The sequence below is a fragment of the Heterocephalus glaber genome, unplaced genomic scaffold (assembly GCF_053883595.1).
Source record: "Heterocephalus glaber isolate CG9 unplaced genomic scaffold, H.glaber_assembly_v1.0 deba00000818, whole genome shotgun sequence".
In the NCBI taxonomy this organism is placed as follows: Eukaryota; Metazoa; Chordata; class Mammalia; order Rodentia; family Bathyergidae; genus Heterocephalus; species Heterocephalus glaber.
Window position 1 is genome coordinate 14,490,164 of NW_028258164.1, and position 15,102 is coordinate 14,505,265.

Below are 15,102 nucleotides of genomic sequence, written 5' to 3' on the forward strand. Positions count from 1 at the left end.
CCTTTATGGCAGAATAGTACTGTATCATGTGTGAATACCACATTCTCTTTATCCATTGATCTATTATTGATGGACATATAGGCTACTTCCAAGATTTTGCTCTGATGAGTTATGCTGCCATAAACATGGGTGTGCATGGACCACTGTAATGCGTCGCCTTTAACTCTTTCTGGGAGATACCTAAAGGAGGAATAGCTGAATTTACATCAGTGGAGATGGAGGCATCCTGGGGTGGGTAGAGGAGGCCAGGGCAGGGCAGCCAAGCAGGGTCTTCATTTCCCAGCTCTGGCAGTCAGGCTGATCTGATTTCCCAGCTCAGGGAGGGGGATTCTAAAAATAAAATGCCTCGGTTTGGTTTAAAACAGCAGTCAACTATGACGATGGGAAGGAACAACTTTTAGGGCTGATCGATCTGGATACATTGGAAAGCTTTGTTGGAAACGCCACCATTTGGCTGGGGATGGTGGCACACACCTGTTATCCCAGCACTCTGGGAGGCTGATGCAGGAGGATCGAAAGTTCCAGCCTAGCCTAGTGATTTAGTGAGACCCTGTCTTAAAATGAAAAAAGGGCTAAGAATGCTGCTCAGTGGCGGAGCCCCTTTGGGTTCAAATCCCCAGTATCATGTGGACACACACACAGAAAAAAAAGGCCATCAATTTTGTTTTCCTCAGGGTGGTGGGGAAGAAGAGGAATTAGAGTCGCACAGAAAACTTTGGAGTTCTGCTGGGTATGGCGATGCATGCCCATAATCCCAGGACTTGGAAGGCTGAGGTAGGAGTATTGTTCCAAGTTCGAGGCCAGCCTGGGCTACATAGTGAGACCCTGTCTCAAAAAACACAACCAACCAACCAACAAAAAGCCAAGAAAACACTTTGGGGTTCTAGCTTCTCTGCTTTGTGTGTGCAGATGGCAGTGCTGCAGGAGTGGGGGGAAATGGGGTACCCTCCTACAGGCATTGAGGGAACCAAGGGGCTGGGAGCCTGACGTAGAGGTCTGTCGAGAGCCCCTGAAGTGAGGAGAGGCTGCCCGGGGGTGCAGCCAGGAGGCAGTCTAAGGGCCACCTCAGGGTGCCTGCTGGGGGCACCATGCCCATGGAGAAGCGATGCCCCTGTCCGAGGCCCCGCACACAGTGGTTCTTGTGATGGTGACAGCAGCCCTGGGCTCAGCCCCATCTCGGGAAGGCACTGCAGAGGCAGCTGCGGGCACACCTGGCCCACCTGGGGCACCAGGAGAAACTGTGGGCCGCGTGTATGCATGATGTCATGAGTTGGCTCTGACCTCCTGTCCCGAGGACCTGTGTGTGTCATGGGTAGTGTGCATCCAATCTGCCTGGCACTGGAGGCCAGGGTGCTGGGCACAAGAGCACCCAGGGCCCTGCTTCTGGTTGGAAAGGCCCGGACGCCGGTGTGGACCTGGTTCCTTGGGGTTGACTTGGGTGGTCTGGGTACACAGGATGGACAGATGTGACAGGCTGTGCTTGCCTCTGACCCCTGTACACGTACGGTGTGTCTCGGTTGGGAGTGGGATATTCCTATCTGCAGAGGTCCTGGAGCCACAGGGCACAAGAGGTACGGTTCAATCCCTGGTAGCAGCAGACAGGGACAGACACGGGGCCCATTCTTTCCTCCCCAGAAACTAGGAACAGGCAACCCTGGGGCCACTGGGTCTCAGATGCATCCTGCCCTGGGCCGTTTGCTGATTGCAGGGTCCAGGGCTGGGACACACTAGACAGGCTCAGGGCTGTGCACCAGCAAGCAGGAAATTGAAGACCTGCTACAGGTTTCTCGGGAGGAAAGACAAGTGAATCAGAGAGGGGTTCAGTGGTTTCTAGCTTTGACCTGCTACACCTCGCCAGTACTCAAAGCACACAGCTGCTGGAGAACTGGGTTCCTGCCTTTCTCTAGACTCCCTGCAGAAAGGAACCCAGACATACTGTGAGCAGAATCATTGAAGAAACAGGATTGTGGTCCCCACCAGGGAATTTGACGGGCTCCAGGTGACAGCATTTTAAACTCGCTCTCCAGATAGATTTATAACTATGCCAGCTTTGGGGGAATTTTACGTTAGACATAATTTTGGAGCTTGTTCTAGACGTATTCAAATAAACTGAGCAAAACTTATTTTCCAAGTATTTCCCTGTGGGTAAAGATTTTCTCCTGGGGGGACTGTTAGGCAAAGCCACATTCCCCTTTGGGACCAGATTCCAGTGGAAGGCATCTGTAACAAGGACCTGGGGACTTGTGTGTTCACCAAGGAGTTGTTTCTATCCGCCTCCTTCCCTGAGGGCAACCTGCTGACCTTTTCTTCCCAACACAGGGAGGGCTGGTCAGAGGGTGACAAAGGTAGCCAAAGTCCCCAGGGGCTCTGCAGGGTCAGGTTTCTAATCTCAACATGCCCCTACTGCACTCAGGGCTGGGGAACCTACTGAGGGTGCCCTGGCTCCCCCATGGAGGCCAGCAGCAGCCCCTCCCCACCCCGAGCAGTGACAACCAAAAATGTCCTCACGCTGCCAAATACACCCTGCCCACAGGCCTGCTGGCTGGGAAACACTGGGTTTGAAGACAGCGGTGCAAATGTTTCTTTGATGTTATGAGACAAAAGTCAAGAGCAAAATAAGAGAGAATAGGAAATGGAGAGAGATCTTTTGCAAAAAGGCAGGGGACCAAGAGATGGAGGGAGAGGGAAGTAAAAAAGAACTGAGATGTGTTATGTGTGCATACCAGCTCCCTGAGAGGAATGGAATCATCATGCACTGCAAACACGGACTCATAAAAAATTTAGAAGCTGAAAGAATTGACATTATAGATTTGGCTTAAAATTAGAATTAGAATGCTGAGCACAGCACGCACCCTTTGTGTCTGGAGCAGGGGTGATTTTTCTGGTGGCTCCATCTTATTCAGGCAGCGGCCCCTCCGAGTCCCTTTGAGGAAGCTGGGCACCACCAGATGCAGCCTGGCCTGAAGGGGAGGTGGTACAGAAACCCCAGGTGAATGTCCTATTTGTCCCCTCCTCGCAGTGCCACTTTTCCTTATTCCTAGAGAGGCATGGGAGCACGTTGCTCATCCCAAGCTTTTATCTTGGGCCCTTGGACAAAACGGAACACAGACCCTTGTTAGCAGTGGTCTAGTGATGGAAGGAGGCGGCTCCAAAGCCTGGCGGGGCTGACAAGTCGCACAGTGGAGACCTGAAAAGGGAGTTAAGAGAGACCAAGTCAGGCGAAGTGGTGCACACCTGTACTCTCAGCACTCGGGGAGGCCGATCGATGCAGGAGGATCGCTGAGCTTGAGGCCACCTGGGCCACATAGTGAGTCCAAGGCCAGCCTGAACTGCACAGTGAGACCGTCTCAAATAAAGACCAGAGACCACTAACCCATTTCAAAGTGGCCCCAAGCTGTCTTCTGAAGCACAGATCCATGCCGTGTCACGCACAAAATGTGTGTGCAGTCTCTGCCCACTCCCACGTGGCCACACAGAGTAAAAACGGGCTGTTTCTGGATTGTGTGACTTTTTTCTCCCAATTATTACCATTGGTGTAAATCAAACAGCTGTACTTTCCGTGAGATGTGGGGCTCTTCCTCCCGGATTTGACGTGCTAGGAAACAAGACAACTTAGCCCAAGAAAAGCTGTGTGGCAATTTTTAATTGTTTATATTTAAAAATGGAGGGAGTTTATGAATTAAACTTTTACGTATTTTTTTCCTCTTGACAGGTTAAAGGTGGTGAAAATTCATGCACTGGTTTTTGTGGTTTTTTTGGTACTGGGGATTGAACTCAGGACCTTGCGCTTGAGAGGCAGGCATGGTGCCACTGAGCTACATCCCTAGCCCTGTTTTGTTTTTTCAGACAGGGTCTTGCCATATGGTCCAGTCTGGCCTTGAACTCATTATATAGCCCAAGCTGGCCTCAAACTTTCAGCAATCCTCCTGCCTCAGCCTCTCGACTACTGGTATCACAGGTGTGCAACACCATGCCTAACTTACGTACTCCTTTATTCAGGGAAAAACAGCTCAATGGCAAACAGTGTGAGGAATTTTAATGAACACTTGCTGAAACATATGGCACTGGAAAGAACTTCTTTAACAAAATGGTCAATAGTAGGATTTATTTTAATTTTTCAGTCCGAAAAAAACCCTCAAAAAACAAAACCTCAAATTTTCCCCATATTTAAACAGTGTTAACATTTGCAAATACTCACAATGAGGAAACCCTGGTTTCCTTCAACTGCATGACAATACTGTATGTGCCACAATAAAATGTACAATCTCTTTGGCGGTTGTACAAATGTCATGATTTTATTTATTTTTTTGGTACCGGGGATCGAACTCAGGACCTCGCACTTGTGAGGCAGGCGGCAGAACCACTGAGCTAAATCCCCAGCCATAATGTCATGATTTTATTTAAAAAAACCCCCCAAAACCAAACACCTCTGGCACTTGGTTCCCGTTTCCACACTTGCTTCTAAGAACCCCACGGTGGCTACTTTAGAAGTCATCTCCTGCCAAATGCTTAAATTATGAGAAATTGGCCATTTTCAAACAGCAACCAAGAGTTTATTAGTGGATGCGGTGAAGTTTCCCCACCAAAAGATGTGTGAAAAAAAAAACCCTATGGAAATAAAAATAAATAGAGCTGTTGTCAAGCAGCCTCCTTCACAGGGTAGCTCAGAACAGAAACGCTTCAAACGGAAAAGTGTCACAGAAATTGTAAGTAATTACTTATATTCAGCTTGCGACTTCTCGGCAAGTCTGGTGGAAACGACTGGTTTGGTGGAACGTTCAGACTTTTCCTTTCCATACTCGAGCTGGGGGCCGCTCTCTGTGCTTGGCCGGCGGCAGCAGCGATCACATATTGCTGGTTCGGACATAAGGCACTGGGATCTGAGAGTGTCGCGCACTCACCTTATGTCACATCACCTGTCCCAAATCAGTGCATTCTTTGAAATGAAAAATAAGGAGAATTTCAGAACACAGTGCACTTTAATGACATACAGTATTTGAAATCCTTCAGATGAATGCCTGAAAACAGTCTCTCAATGAAAGCCTGCATCTTCGAGCACAGAAAATCGTTTTTGTTTTTTATGCTTACATCACTGGAAAAAAATACCCATTGCTAAACCCTGATACACATTCTTAGCCACTTTCCTCTCTTCTGTTGCAGCCAGTGTTCATGTGGCAAGACTTGAGCCGGGAACCTGAGGTTCTCCTGCGAGGGTGTCTATGTTCACAGCGGTCATTCTGCTTCCGTCTCCTTTGGCGCTGCACCTGTGGCAGGGAAAAGCAGAAGTTGCAAAGTCACCCGAACAGCAGAGGTCTCTGCACTGGCACCTGGCAGCGGCTCCACCACTCCTCTCACTGTCCTCCCTCTTACAGCTTGTCAAGGCTTCTTTTTTGAGGCAGGGTCTCGCTCTGTAGCCCAGGCTGGCCTCGACCTCATGGCGATCCTCCTGCCTCAACCTTCCGAGTGCTGAGACTACAGGGGTACATCATCATGCCCGGCTTGCTTTAAATTAAATAAGCCGGCTCCTGCTGCTGAGCTTTTGCATTTTTGGTAGTTCTGGAGACTGAACCCAGGGGCTTCATGGTGAGCTGCATCCCCATTCCTTTTTATTTTGGGATGACGGCGAGGCCTCAGTAGGCTGCTAAATTCCCCAGACTGGGTGGGCTCCAACTTGTGACCCTCCTGCCTCAGCCTCCTGAGTGCTGGGATTACAGCGTGTGCCACAACCACGCTCTGTGGTACACTTTTTTCTTTTTTGGTACCAGGGATTGAACTCAGGACCTTGCGCTTGCGAGGTAGGCACCGGAACCACTGAGCTAAATCCCCAGCCCATGTGGTAGACTTTTGAAAGAGACTAACAATCTATTAGAAAAAGGGGCTAAAACTTTGCAGCTACCATCATGATTGCTTATTCGTCATATGAACTATCGCTAAAAATGTCTCTGAAAAACGAGAAAATGTTACTGACTGAATCACGTCCTTCACAGGGAGCAGTGATGTGAGTGTCAGCTGTGTGACGGTGGCCACCTCTCCCTGTGCCTCCTCCTGGTTGCTCTGTACATGCCCACCACACAGGGCTAGTCTGGGCTCATGTCTCAGGAGGAAGGCAGGCCTGGCAGCCGGCTCGCGGAAGTGATAGCTCACACACAGACAGCTCTCAGGTGGGCTCAGGGCTGTGGACTGACAGTGCTGGGCTTCTGGGGGTCTGCTGTGGGTACCATGCCATCTCCTGGTACCCCTGGTTCCAAATGAATTCGCCCCAATTGCCCCTCGGAGCCGTGTTACAAGGACACAGAATGTGTCCCTCCTTGGACAGTGCTACGGACAGGGTACCACTGAGAATTCGGATATAACCACCTCTGTATTCATGGACCAATTTCTTTTTTTCCCGGTACCAGGGTTCAAACTCAGAACTTTGAGCTTGCCAGGCAGGCAGGAGGCCACTAAGCTAAATCCCCAGCCCTTAGTGGTAGAATTTCTATGTGACACACCCCAAATTCCAGCTGCCAAATGGCCTCCTCGGGGGCCCTGCAGGGGAGGGGCATGAGGGGTAGGAGTTCCTCAGACACAGTCTAGGCGGTGACTGGAACTCTCCAGCCTGGCCTTGGGATCAACCACTCGACAGGTTCCTCTGAGCTTGTCACGACCCAAAGAATCCTGGTCAAGGACAGAGGAGATGGCCTGACATTCAGTGGGACTGGGCTGGGGACTAGCTGCCTGGGCCCAGGTGAGGCCCCCGGAAAGGAGATCTTTTCATGAAGGCGCCAAGCTATGGCTCTGTGTACGAATCTGCCCTAGAAGAAACCTTTCTAAGCTGCAGGAAGGTGCTATATGGTTTTTGGGTACTTGGAAATTTATACAAACGGAATCCCACAGTGGAGAAGAGCATGACTTCCTTTGTCTTGGTAGTGAGATTCCTGCACTGCTCAGTGCTATGTAGTATTCCACGGCATACCTGGAGTGCAATGTATTTGTTCTTCTTTTGAAAGATCTCTGGGCAATTTCCAAATTTTAGGTATTATGAATAATGCCTGAATAATCTTGCATTCATTTAGTTATTATTATTTCATGAATAAGGATTATTGAGAGTTTCAAGCCAGTATCTGAAGTCTGATGGTGTATGTGGCCCATCTCTGATTTGAAGGGTGTTCCTGAGTCAGTAAACATCCATGTGGACGTTTCTGGTGGGTTCCTGGTGACGCCGATACTGAGGGCCTGTGCCCAGCCTGTGGGGATTAGGTTGGAGTCTCTGTTGGTGAAGAAAAAGGGACTGGCAGGTGGTGGGGATCCCTTTAGGGTATTTTTAGACTACTGTAAAGTAGCCTTTTCGGAGTCTGAATTGCTGGACTAAGGACATCAATACTGTGGCACATACAGGGCTGTGTGGAGGGCTCAACTCCTGAGCGTTCGAAGTGCTTGCCTGTGATCTCCTGTCTTGGTCTGGGGTCTGTGGCCTGAGGCCTCCCAAAGGCTGCTGGTTCAGAGGTGACAGGGACCAGGGAGGCAGAGAAAAGAAAAAAGAAGGGAAAGGTGTGCTGAGGGTTTAAGATCTCATGGGGCGGGGCCAACTGTTATCACTAAGTATGTGACAGGGAGAAAGGGCAACTACTGTCCAAAGCCCTCTTTCCTTTAAGTAACTTTTGCCTTTAAGTAACTTTTCTCATCCAAATAGAACATTAAAATTTCAAAAATGAAGCTGGGTATGGTGGTGGATGCCTGTAATCCCAGCACTCAACAAGTTGAGGCAGGAGGATCACCAGGAGTTTGAGGGGAGCTTGGGCTCCACTGTGAGATCCTGTCTTTTTTTTTTTTTTTTTTTCCTGGTACCAGGGATTGAACTCAGGACCTTCGACTTACAAGGCAAGCACGGCACCACTGAGCTACATCCCTGGCCCAGTGAGACCCTGTCTTAAACAAAAAAACAAAAATAAAATTTTAAAACCGAAAAGAAAATGAAAATGGGTCACAAAGCAGAGTAAGGCCCTCATTGGCAGGTGGGTACCGCTGCTCCGAGTGTCCAGTCTCCTTGGTTGGCACTGCAGATGGGCACTGTTACCTGCTGGCGTGAGGACCAGGGCTTGCAGGATGTCAGACAGAGAAATGATGCCCACGATACTGTCGGCCTCGTTCACCACCACCAGCCGATGCACCTGCAGAAGAGAGACAGGCCACATGGGACATTTCAGCTTCAAAATGGACACTGGAAAAGCATCCGTCCCGTACTGGCAATGACACACAGTCCCACCAGGGACAGCAAGCGACTGCGGCCCGAGCCACAGGAAGGGTTGGCTCCAAAGTTAAGATGTACCTCAGGTGTGACCGGTCGCTTCTAAGAGAAACGAGCCAGTCACATCCTGCCACGGTTTCAGGTGCCACAAGAGCAGTGCGTGAAAGCTACAGTTCAGAGTAGAGCCACAAAGCGGTTGTAATAATCTCAACCACAACAGTTTTAATTTTGTCAAGTTGTATCTCAGCTTCTAGCAAGCAGCGGCCAACCTGCTTTGAATGGTAAAGAAGTCCAGATGATCATGGAAAGCAGGAAACAGGGTCATTACTCTTAAGATTTTATTTTTTTGAGGCAGAGTCCCACTGTGTAGCCCAGGTGTCCTGGAACTCTCATGATCCTCCTGCCTCAGCCTCCTGAATGCTGGAATGACAGCTGTGCGCTACTACGCCTGGCTCTGCTTTTAAGATTATCATTATTATATGTGCTACTGGGGATTGAATCCAGGGCTTTCATACTGAGCTACATCCCCAGCCCCTTTATTTTTTATTTTGAGGCAAAGTCTCGGTAAGTTGCCCAGGCTGGGATCCAACTTGGGATCTTCCTGCCTCTGTCTCCTAGAGTATAGGGATGACAGGTGTGCACCTGATTATTTTTTGTTTTTTATTTTTATTTTTTGGTACCGGGGATCAAACTCCGGTCCTTGCGCTTGCGCAGCAGGCGGCGAAACCACTGAACTAAATCCCCGGCCCCACCTGATTATTTTTTATTAGTATCTTTTTTCTACAAAGTTCACATATTAAAGGATAACGTTGAAGAGGATAAATGAACTATAACAAAGTGCAACAGATAATGTTCACCTCTAGTTTTCTAATCTAAAATCTTTAACAGATGTGTGGAGAAATGTTTGGCGGTTTCTAGCAACAACAGCAAGCAAGAGAGACAGCAGCTGGTTACCTAGGAGACTCTGCAAGTATGGAGGATTGAGGCGGACATTCTTTTTTTTTTTTTTTTGAGAAAGGCTCTTGCTATGTAGCACTGGCTGGCCTCAAACTTGTGGCAATCCTCCTACCTCAGCCTCCCAAGTGCTGGGATTACAGGTGTGTGCCACCTGCCTGGCATGTTTTAATATTTGGTGTCCACTGATCTATGTTGGTGATGTTCTTGACATCGTAGCTTGCTTTAGGTTAGAAAAACAAGCCATATGGTCATCTTTCTCATGTGAGTCAACAAAAATTTCTTTAAAAAGCCTCTCTAGTAAGATATTTCAGTCCTTCAGTAATCCTGTAATGCAGCACAATTATTTGCTCTAACTATAAAATGATGGTTCATATCTGGGATCAGGGGACGCTTTTATAATTTATGCTAGACATATTTTAACAGTATTCAACAGTGGTAATTAAGTATCTTTTGCTCTACCAAGGGTCAAGGGGAAATCATGTCACCCAGAGATCGGCAGAAACGGGCACCAAACTCGTTTTCTTGTCCTCTGCTGCCAACCCTAAACTCACGAATGTTCTCCACTGAGGTGCCTGAAAGTTAGCATCATTTGTCACTTAGATAAACTCAATCTTCACTGACCCTATTCGCCCTTCTTCTAACTAAGTACATCAAAGCGAAAGACTGAGGGGGTGTCTGGTGGCAGAATTTTATTGAGGAAAAAAGTCAAGATGTGTAACTTGAGAGGGCTGGGGATTTAGCTCAGTGGTTCCGTTGCCTGCCTTGTAAGCGCAAGGACCCGAGTTCGATCCCTGGTACCAAAAAATCCCCAAACAAACAAACGACGTGTAACTTGAGAAAGTGGCTTAATGACATCTTTGTTTTCCTCAATGACCACTTCCGTATCAGAGCTTTCTATGCTGCCAGATGAACACCACAGAGGCAGGCACTGCCCGTGTCCCCACATCCCCCGGTGTGACTGGAAAGGATGCCACCACCAGGAGCAGCCACTGTCAGTCCTGTGCAGTGTGTGCTCTTAGGTAGTTTCTGAAATCTTGAACACACAATTAAAGGAGGACTTTGGGGGATTTCTAGTAATGATGCTGCCTGTTACTAGCTGGAAAAATAATCAGGGACTTTGCTGTTGGCTTGTACTCTTGCATTTACAATAATAAGAAAACAGAAGGTCACTGTGAATCCTCTGCCTAATTAGGGGTTGTTCCACAAGGAATGGAGCTGGTTCCTTCAGTCCTTGAGAGAGACAAGCAGGACAGCACGGCCCACCCTGTCTAAGCAGGAGCAGCAGCTGTGGGAATGTGTGCGGGAGGGGCCTGCTATACCATGACCCCTTTCCTTTTCCCTACAGGGTGCTGTGCAGAGTAGCCCTGAAAATCCTCCATGTGGAGCTGGGAGTGCTGGGGCTCAGGAGACAGATATGGGACCATTTACTATAAATCAGGGGAGAGAGACTGGGGGAAGAGGAAAGATTAACTTGAAACAGCGGTTGCTTTATTTTATTATGATTCACTTTATTAAAAGAATTATGCCTTTAAAACTCTGAATTCAAAGGTACCCTAATAGAACCTAAAGGTCCTGGGGTGATTCTTCTTAAGTATATATTTTTTAAAGCATGAGAGTATTTCACCAGTCCTTTTGCATCGACTGTGATATCTGGACTTGAAACTCAATACCACCAAACTCAACAGCCCTTTCCAGCACAGCTGCCACGGAATGTTCTGGAACAGGACTCCCTCTGACAGACGTGAAGGTCGCCTCACTGGGCATTCCTGGGGACACAAGTTCATGAGGCACCATTTGCCATGGGGTGTTTGTCCCAGGAAACTTGGGGAAGGGAGTGGGCAGGGGCCTGGGCCTCACCTCGGCTCTCACTATCCTGTCCACAATGGTCTCCAGTGTTTCCAGCTTACTGCACTTCACAACGCCTTCGAAATACTGTGATCGATGCTGCAGAGCCTGTGTCACGGTGATGTCCAGGTTATTGTAGGTTTTCTCAGCAGCAAGATTCTGGAACAGAGCCACAGAATAAAATTACAGCCTTCATTGCAACTTGCATAATGGCCAAAATTAGTAAGTTTAAGGCAACCTGATTTCTATTATTATTTAAATTTGCTATTGGAAGTTCTCTTTTCAGTTTTATCAGGCCATCAGTATTACTTCATCATCTTATCAAATTAAAGCTTTCACATTGCAATTAAAGCTTTCATATTATGTTAATTTTTTCCCCCAAAGTATGATAAATTTTGATAGCATATCCTGTCAAAAACTTCTGTGAGTAAACGACATTCTTGGGGAGGTGAGCTGACATCTGTAAGGGTCACAGCGCCTCCAGAGGATGGGATCCAACATCAATTAACTTTTCCAAGGGGCTTCCCGGAAGATAGGGTTTTGGGGGCCCATCAAGGTCAAGCACTGGAGGAAGAACAGGCCCAGGAAGTCCCATGGCCCCAGGTGGTATCTCAGGGTCCCACTGCAGCCACACTGTAATAAACAGACATTTTGGTGTCTACTATGTTAATCATAAGGCTGACCTGAAAGATTTAAGACAGCTGTGAAAGAATATTCAGTGCCAGGGTCGATGTCATAGCCAAAAAAATTGGTGTGTACATTTGGGGTGATGCAACAAGTATGGGTTTCCTTTCTTAGGCACTGTAAAACTCTAAGTCTATTCATACATGGATGGGGAAAAAAGAGAATCAAATGGAAAGACAGGGGCCACAATGAACCTAGTAGACTGAAATCAGGGATTCAAATGCAGCACTCACTGTAACTCTATTAAATGGGTAACTAATCCATTTGCCGTCTTCTTTAGAACAGTAATCCCAAAGAGCCAGCAACAGACCGCATCTAACAAGTCCACGTGTGTGTGGATCCGTGTGAATTCACACATACACCAAGCACATGTCTGCAGGGAGGCTAATGATGCCCACATACAAATACGAGCATTTACAATGTACGTGTGTGCTACAAGGCTGGGTACAATATACAGATACTGACAAGACAGAATTACAAAATACTAATCTATACTAGCATATGACTCACTGCCAAGCCAGTGAACATTACAAGAGAGTATGGCATTCTCTAGTCCTGTGACTCAGAACAGCAATTATGAAGTCAGGGAATGAGAGGAAAACAAAAAACACTGGAAAGGATTTAAAATGCATTCCAAAAAATGCATTCAAAATTACAAATTTAAAGAAAATGAAAAAGTACTTACAATTACATCAAATTTGGAATAAATATCTACAACTTTTCCTAAAAATGAAAACACATGTTAGAAAAGTATTTTAGGAACAACAAAATCACTCATTTTAGTCAGTCTTAAATAGATAATTACTAAGGATTGAAGACTGATAAACTTGTCTATTTTAAGATTAAGGACTGAACACTGACACTTGCCTATTTTATACGGACACGAAACGGAATCTTTTTATTTACTTGGTTTTTTGGGGTTTTTTTGGTACTGGGGATCGAACTCAAGACCTTCCACTTGCGAAGTATTTATTTGTTTTTTGAGATGGGATCTCACTATATAGTTCAGGCTGGCCTCGAACTCACTATATAGTCCAGGCTGGCCTCGAACTCTCATGATCCTCCTGCCTCAGCCTCCTGAGTGCTGAGATTACAGGTGTGCACCACAGCTGGGTATGAAATCCTATCTTGATGGAAGTATGAAAATGCGGTTAAGGGGGACAACAGACCCGATTTGTCCACCACAGGCAGCGCCGATATCCGTCTCTCCACGAATATGTTCAGGGCTTTGATGATGGGCGTGTCTGGGTGGATGAAGGCAATACTTCGGTAGGTTCCTATCCCCAGCTCCTGCAGGTTCTGCTTCATGAAGGCGGGCTTTGGCATGTCGGACATCTGGGACCAAGAGAAATCAAAGGTTCTGGGACCCCAAAAGCCCTCTGAACAAAGCTCACAAGTCCAGGTCTGAGTAAAAAGCTATGTGTCTGCGTGGCTGTCTCAATTAGGATGAACAGGCCAGAACTGAATCCTTCCTTCAGACCAGTCTGTCTGGCTATATGCTGTGTACACATCATAACATTTCTCCTTCTCTTCATTCATTAAAAACATGGCTAGAAGGGGACATCAGGTCTTTTTAGGAAATTAAGACTTGTGAACCACCAAGAACAGACCTGATTCTTAATTATTAGTGTCAAGCTCCAGGCCCGGCTGCCAGTGTTGGGTCACAGTTAAGAAGCCAGGCAGTTCCAAGCCCAAGGCACTGGACAGTGTCTGAGGCCACCAACCCCATCCTTGCTGTCCCAGCTCCACGTCCTCCATCTCTCTGGAGGATGCCAGTTTTTGTCTACTAGGATCAAAGAATAAGCCAGCTGAACAGAATGAAGAGAACCTTTAGGGTTCCTCTGCATGGCTACTGTAGAGGAGGAACAGGTCAGCAGAGAAAAGTTGAGGCCCACGTTTGGCTCTAACAAAATAAGGTCTATGGTTTCAAAGATCCACCTTTTATAAAGGGTACTGTTGATTCCATCCTCCTGGTATACCTTATTAGGAAAAGATGAACAATTAGAAGAAACAAAATGTTCAAGTCAAAGAGTTCATCAATATTCAAATCATGAGAATCCTAGAAATTTAGAGAGAAAAAAAAAGAAAAGAAGGACCTATTAGGTCACCTAGTGTATCTCAATACAGGATATTCCCTGTTCTATGTGCTATGCTTAGCTAAACTTTGATGTCTTGAAGGCTAATGCTACTTGTCTTGTAAAGTGATTTATTAACTCAGTAAACATCAGGCCCTAAAGTTTTTTTCTTTAAATTCTGTATTTTTGTCCGAGACCTTCTAGCTGAAATATTCCAGTAGCATTATTCTAATTACCATATTGGCCCAAATATAAGGCAGCCCTTGGCAGAGGCAACTTCTTCTGCTTATTTATTTAGAGACAGTATCTCACTATATAGTTTGGGCTGACCTTGAACTCACTATGTAGTGCAGGTAGGCCTTGAACTTGCAGTGATCCTCCTGCCTCAGCCTCCCAAGTGCTGGATTACAGGTATGCACCACCATGCCTGGTAACCTCCCGTTTTTACAGACAAGTCTGAAGCTGTTCTGCAGGGGGTGATCTTGTGACAGCAGAGGTGGTCCTGGTTTGGGAGTCACAGAGTCCTGGTGGAGACCCCAGTGCTAGCAGTGGTAGTGCATCAGAGGTTTGTAAGGTAGCTACACAATCAGATGCTATACTCGCAGCCCATTCCTTGGCCACATTCCGGAATCCCACTTATGTAGCTGCCTCCCTTACGAAATGGGGTTGATAACAATATCGACCTGACAGGGCGGTCATGAAGGTAACATCTAGCATGTCAGGGGCTGAGGACACAGCCGGACACACAGTGACCAGGGCTTGGGGTTCATGTTATCTTAGCCCTGGAATGTGCCTTCTGTCCTATGGGCTCTCAGTGACTAAGGTGGCCTCCTCCCAGGATTGTACGGTGGGAGGCTATGCTGATCTGCACCCCTGTTCTTTTTTCCTAGATTTCATTAAACTTTTTTTTTTTTTTTTGATACTGGGGATCGAACTCGGGACCTTGTGCTTGTGAGGCAGGCAGCGGAACCACTGAACTAAATCCCCGGCCCTTATTAAACTTTTGTTTTTGGTAAATTACTGTTCTCCATCCTACCTTACTTTGTAGCATTTATTGATTTATATATGGAGACTGTTAAGACACAAGATCGGTCTGATGGACAAGGTCTCCCAATCACTGGACCCTCTGCTCCACGGCTCTCATGTGGCTGCTTCTGGGGAAGAAGCCCCATACTGGGAAGCAGGTTTTTAATATCTTTAGAAAAAGTGACTTTTCAAATGACCTCTTTTGAACAACAGGTGCCTCCCACTGCTTCTATTTGACTGATCACTTTAACCTCAAATTTAGTGCATGGGATTAAAGGGAAGTACAGT

At 47.0% G+C, this 15,102-nt stretch overlaps 1 protein-coding gene across 7 annotated transcripts in view; it reads right to left on the bottom strand.

Annotated features, from left to right (window-relative positions):
• Positions 1–4,090: 4,090 nt before the first annotated feature.
• Positions 4,091–15,102, bottom strand: part of Prkag2 (protein kinase AMP-activated non-catalytic subunit gamma 2) — a 238,918-nt gene continuing 227,906 nt past the window's right edge. For 3 of the 7 annotated variants that reach the window (XM_004860360.4, XM_004860359.4, XM_087207710.1), the window contains exons 12-16: positions 12,883–13,048; positions 12,399–12,436; positions 11,042–11,188; positions 8,057–8,150; positions 4,091–5,264 (exon numbers count right to left, since the gene is read on the bottom strand). In XM_004860360.4, the coding sequence (XP_004860417.1) occupies positions 5,233–5,264; positions 8,057–8,150; positions 11,042–11,188; positions 12,399–12,436; positions 12,883–13,048 (477 nt within the window). In that variant the 3' untranslated portion in view covers positions 4,091–5,232. Of the gene's footprint in view, positions 5,265–8,056; positions 8,151–8,176; positions 10,951–11,041; positions 11,189–12,398; positions 12,437–12,882; positions 13,049–15,102 lie in introns of those variants that run through there. The other 4 variants (XM_004860358.4, XM_004860357.4, XM_021240861.2 and 1 more) reach the window with 2 other exon arrangements.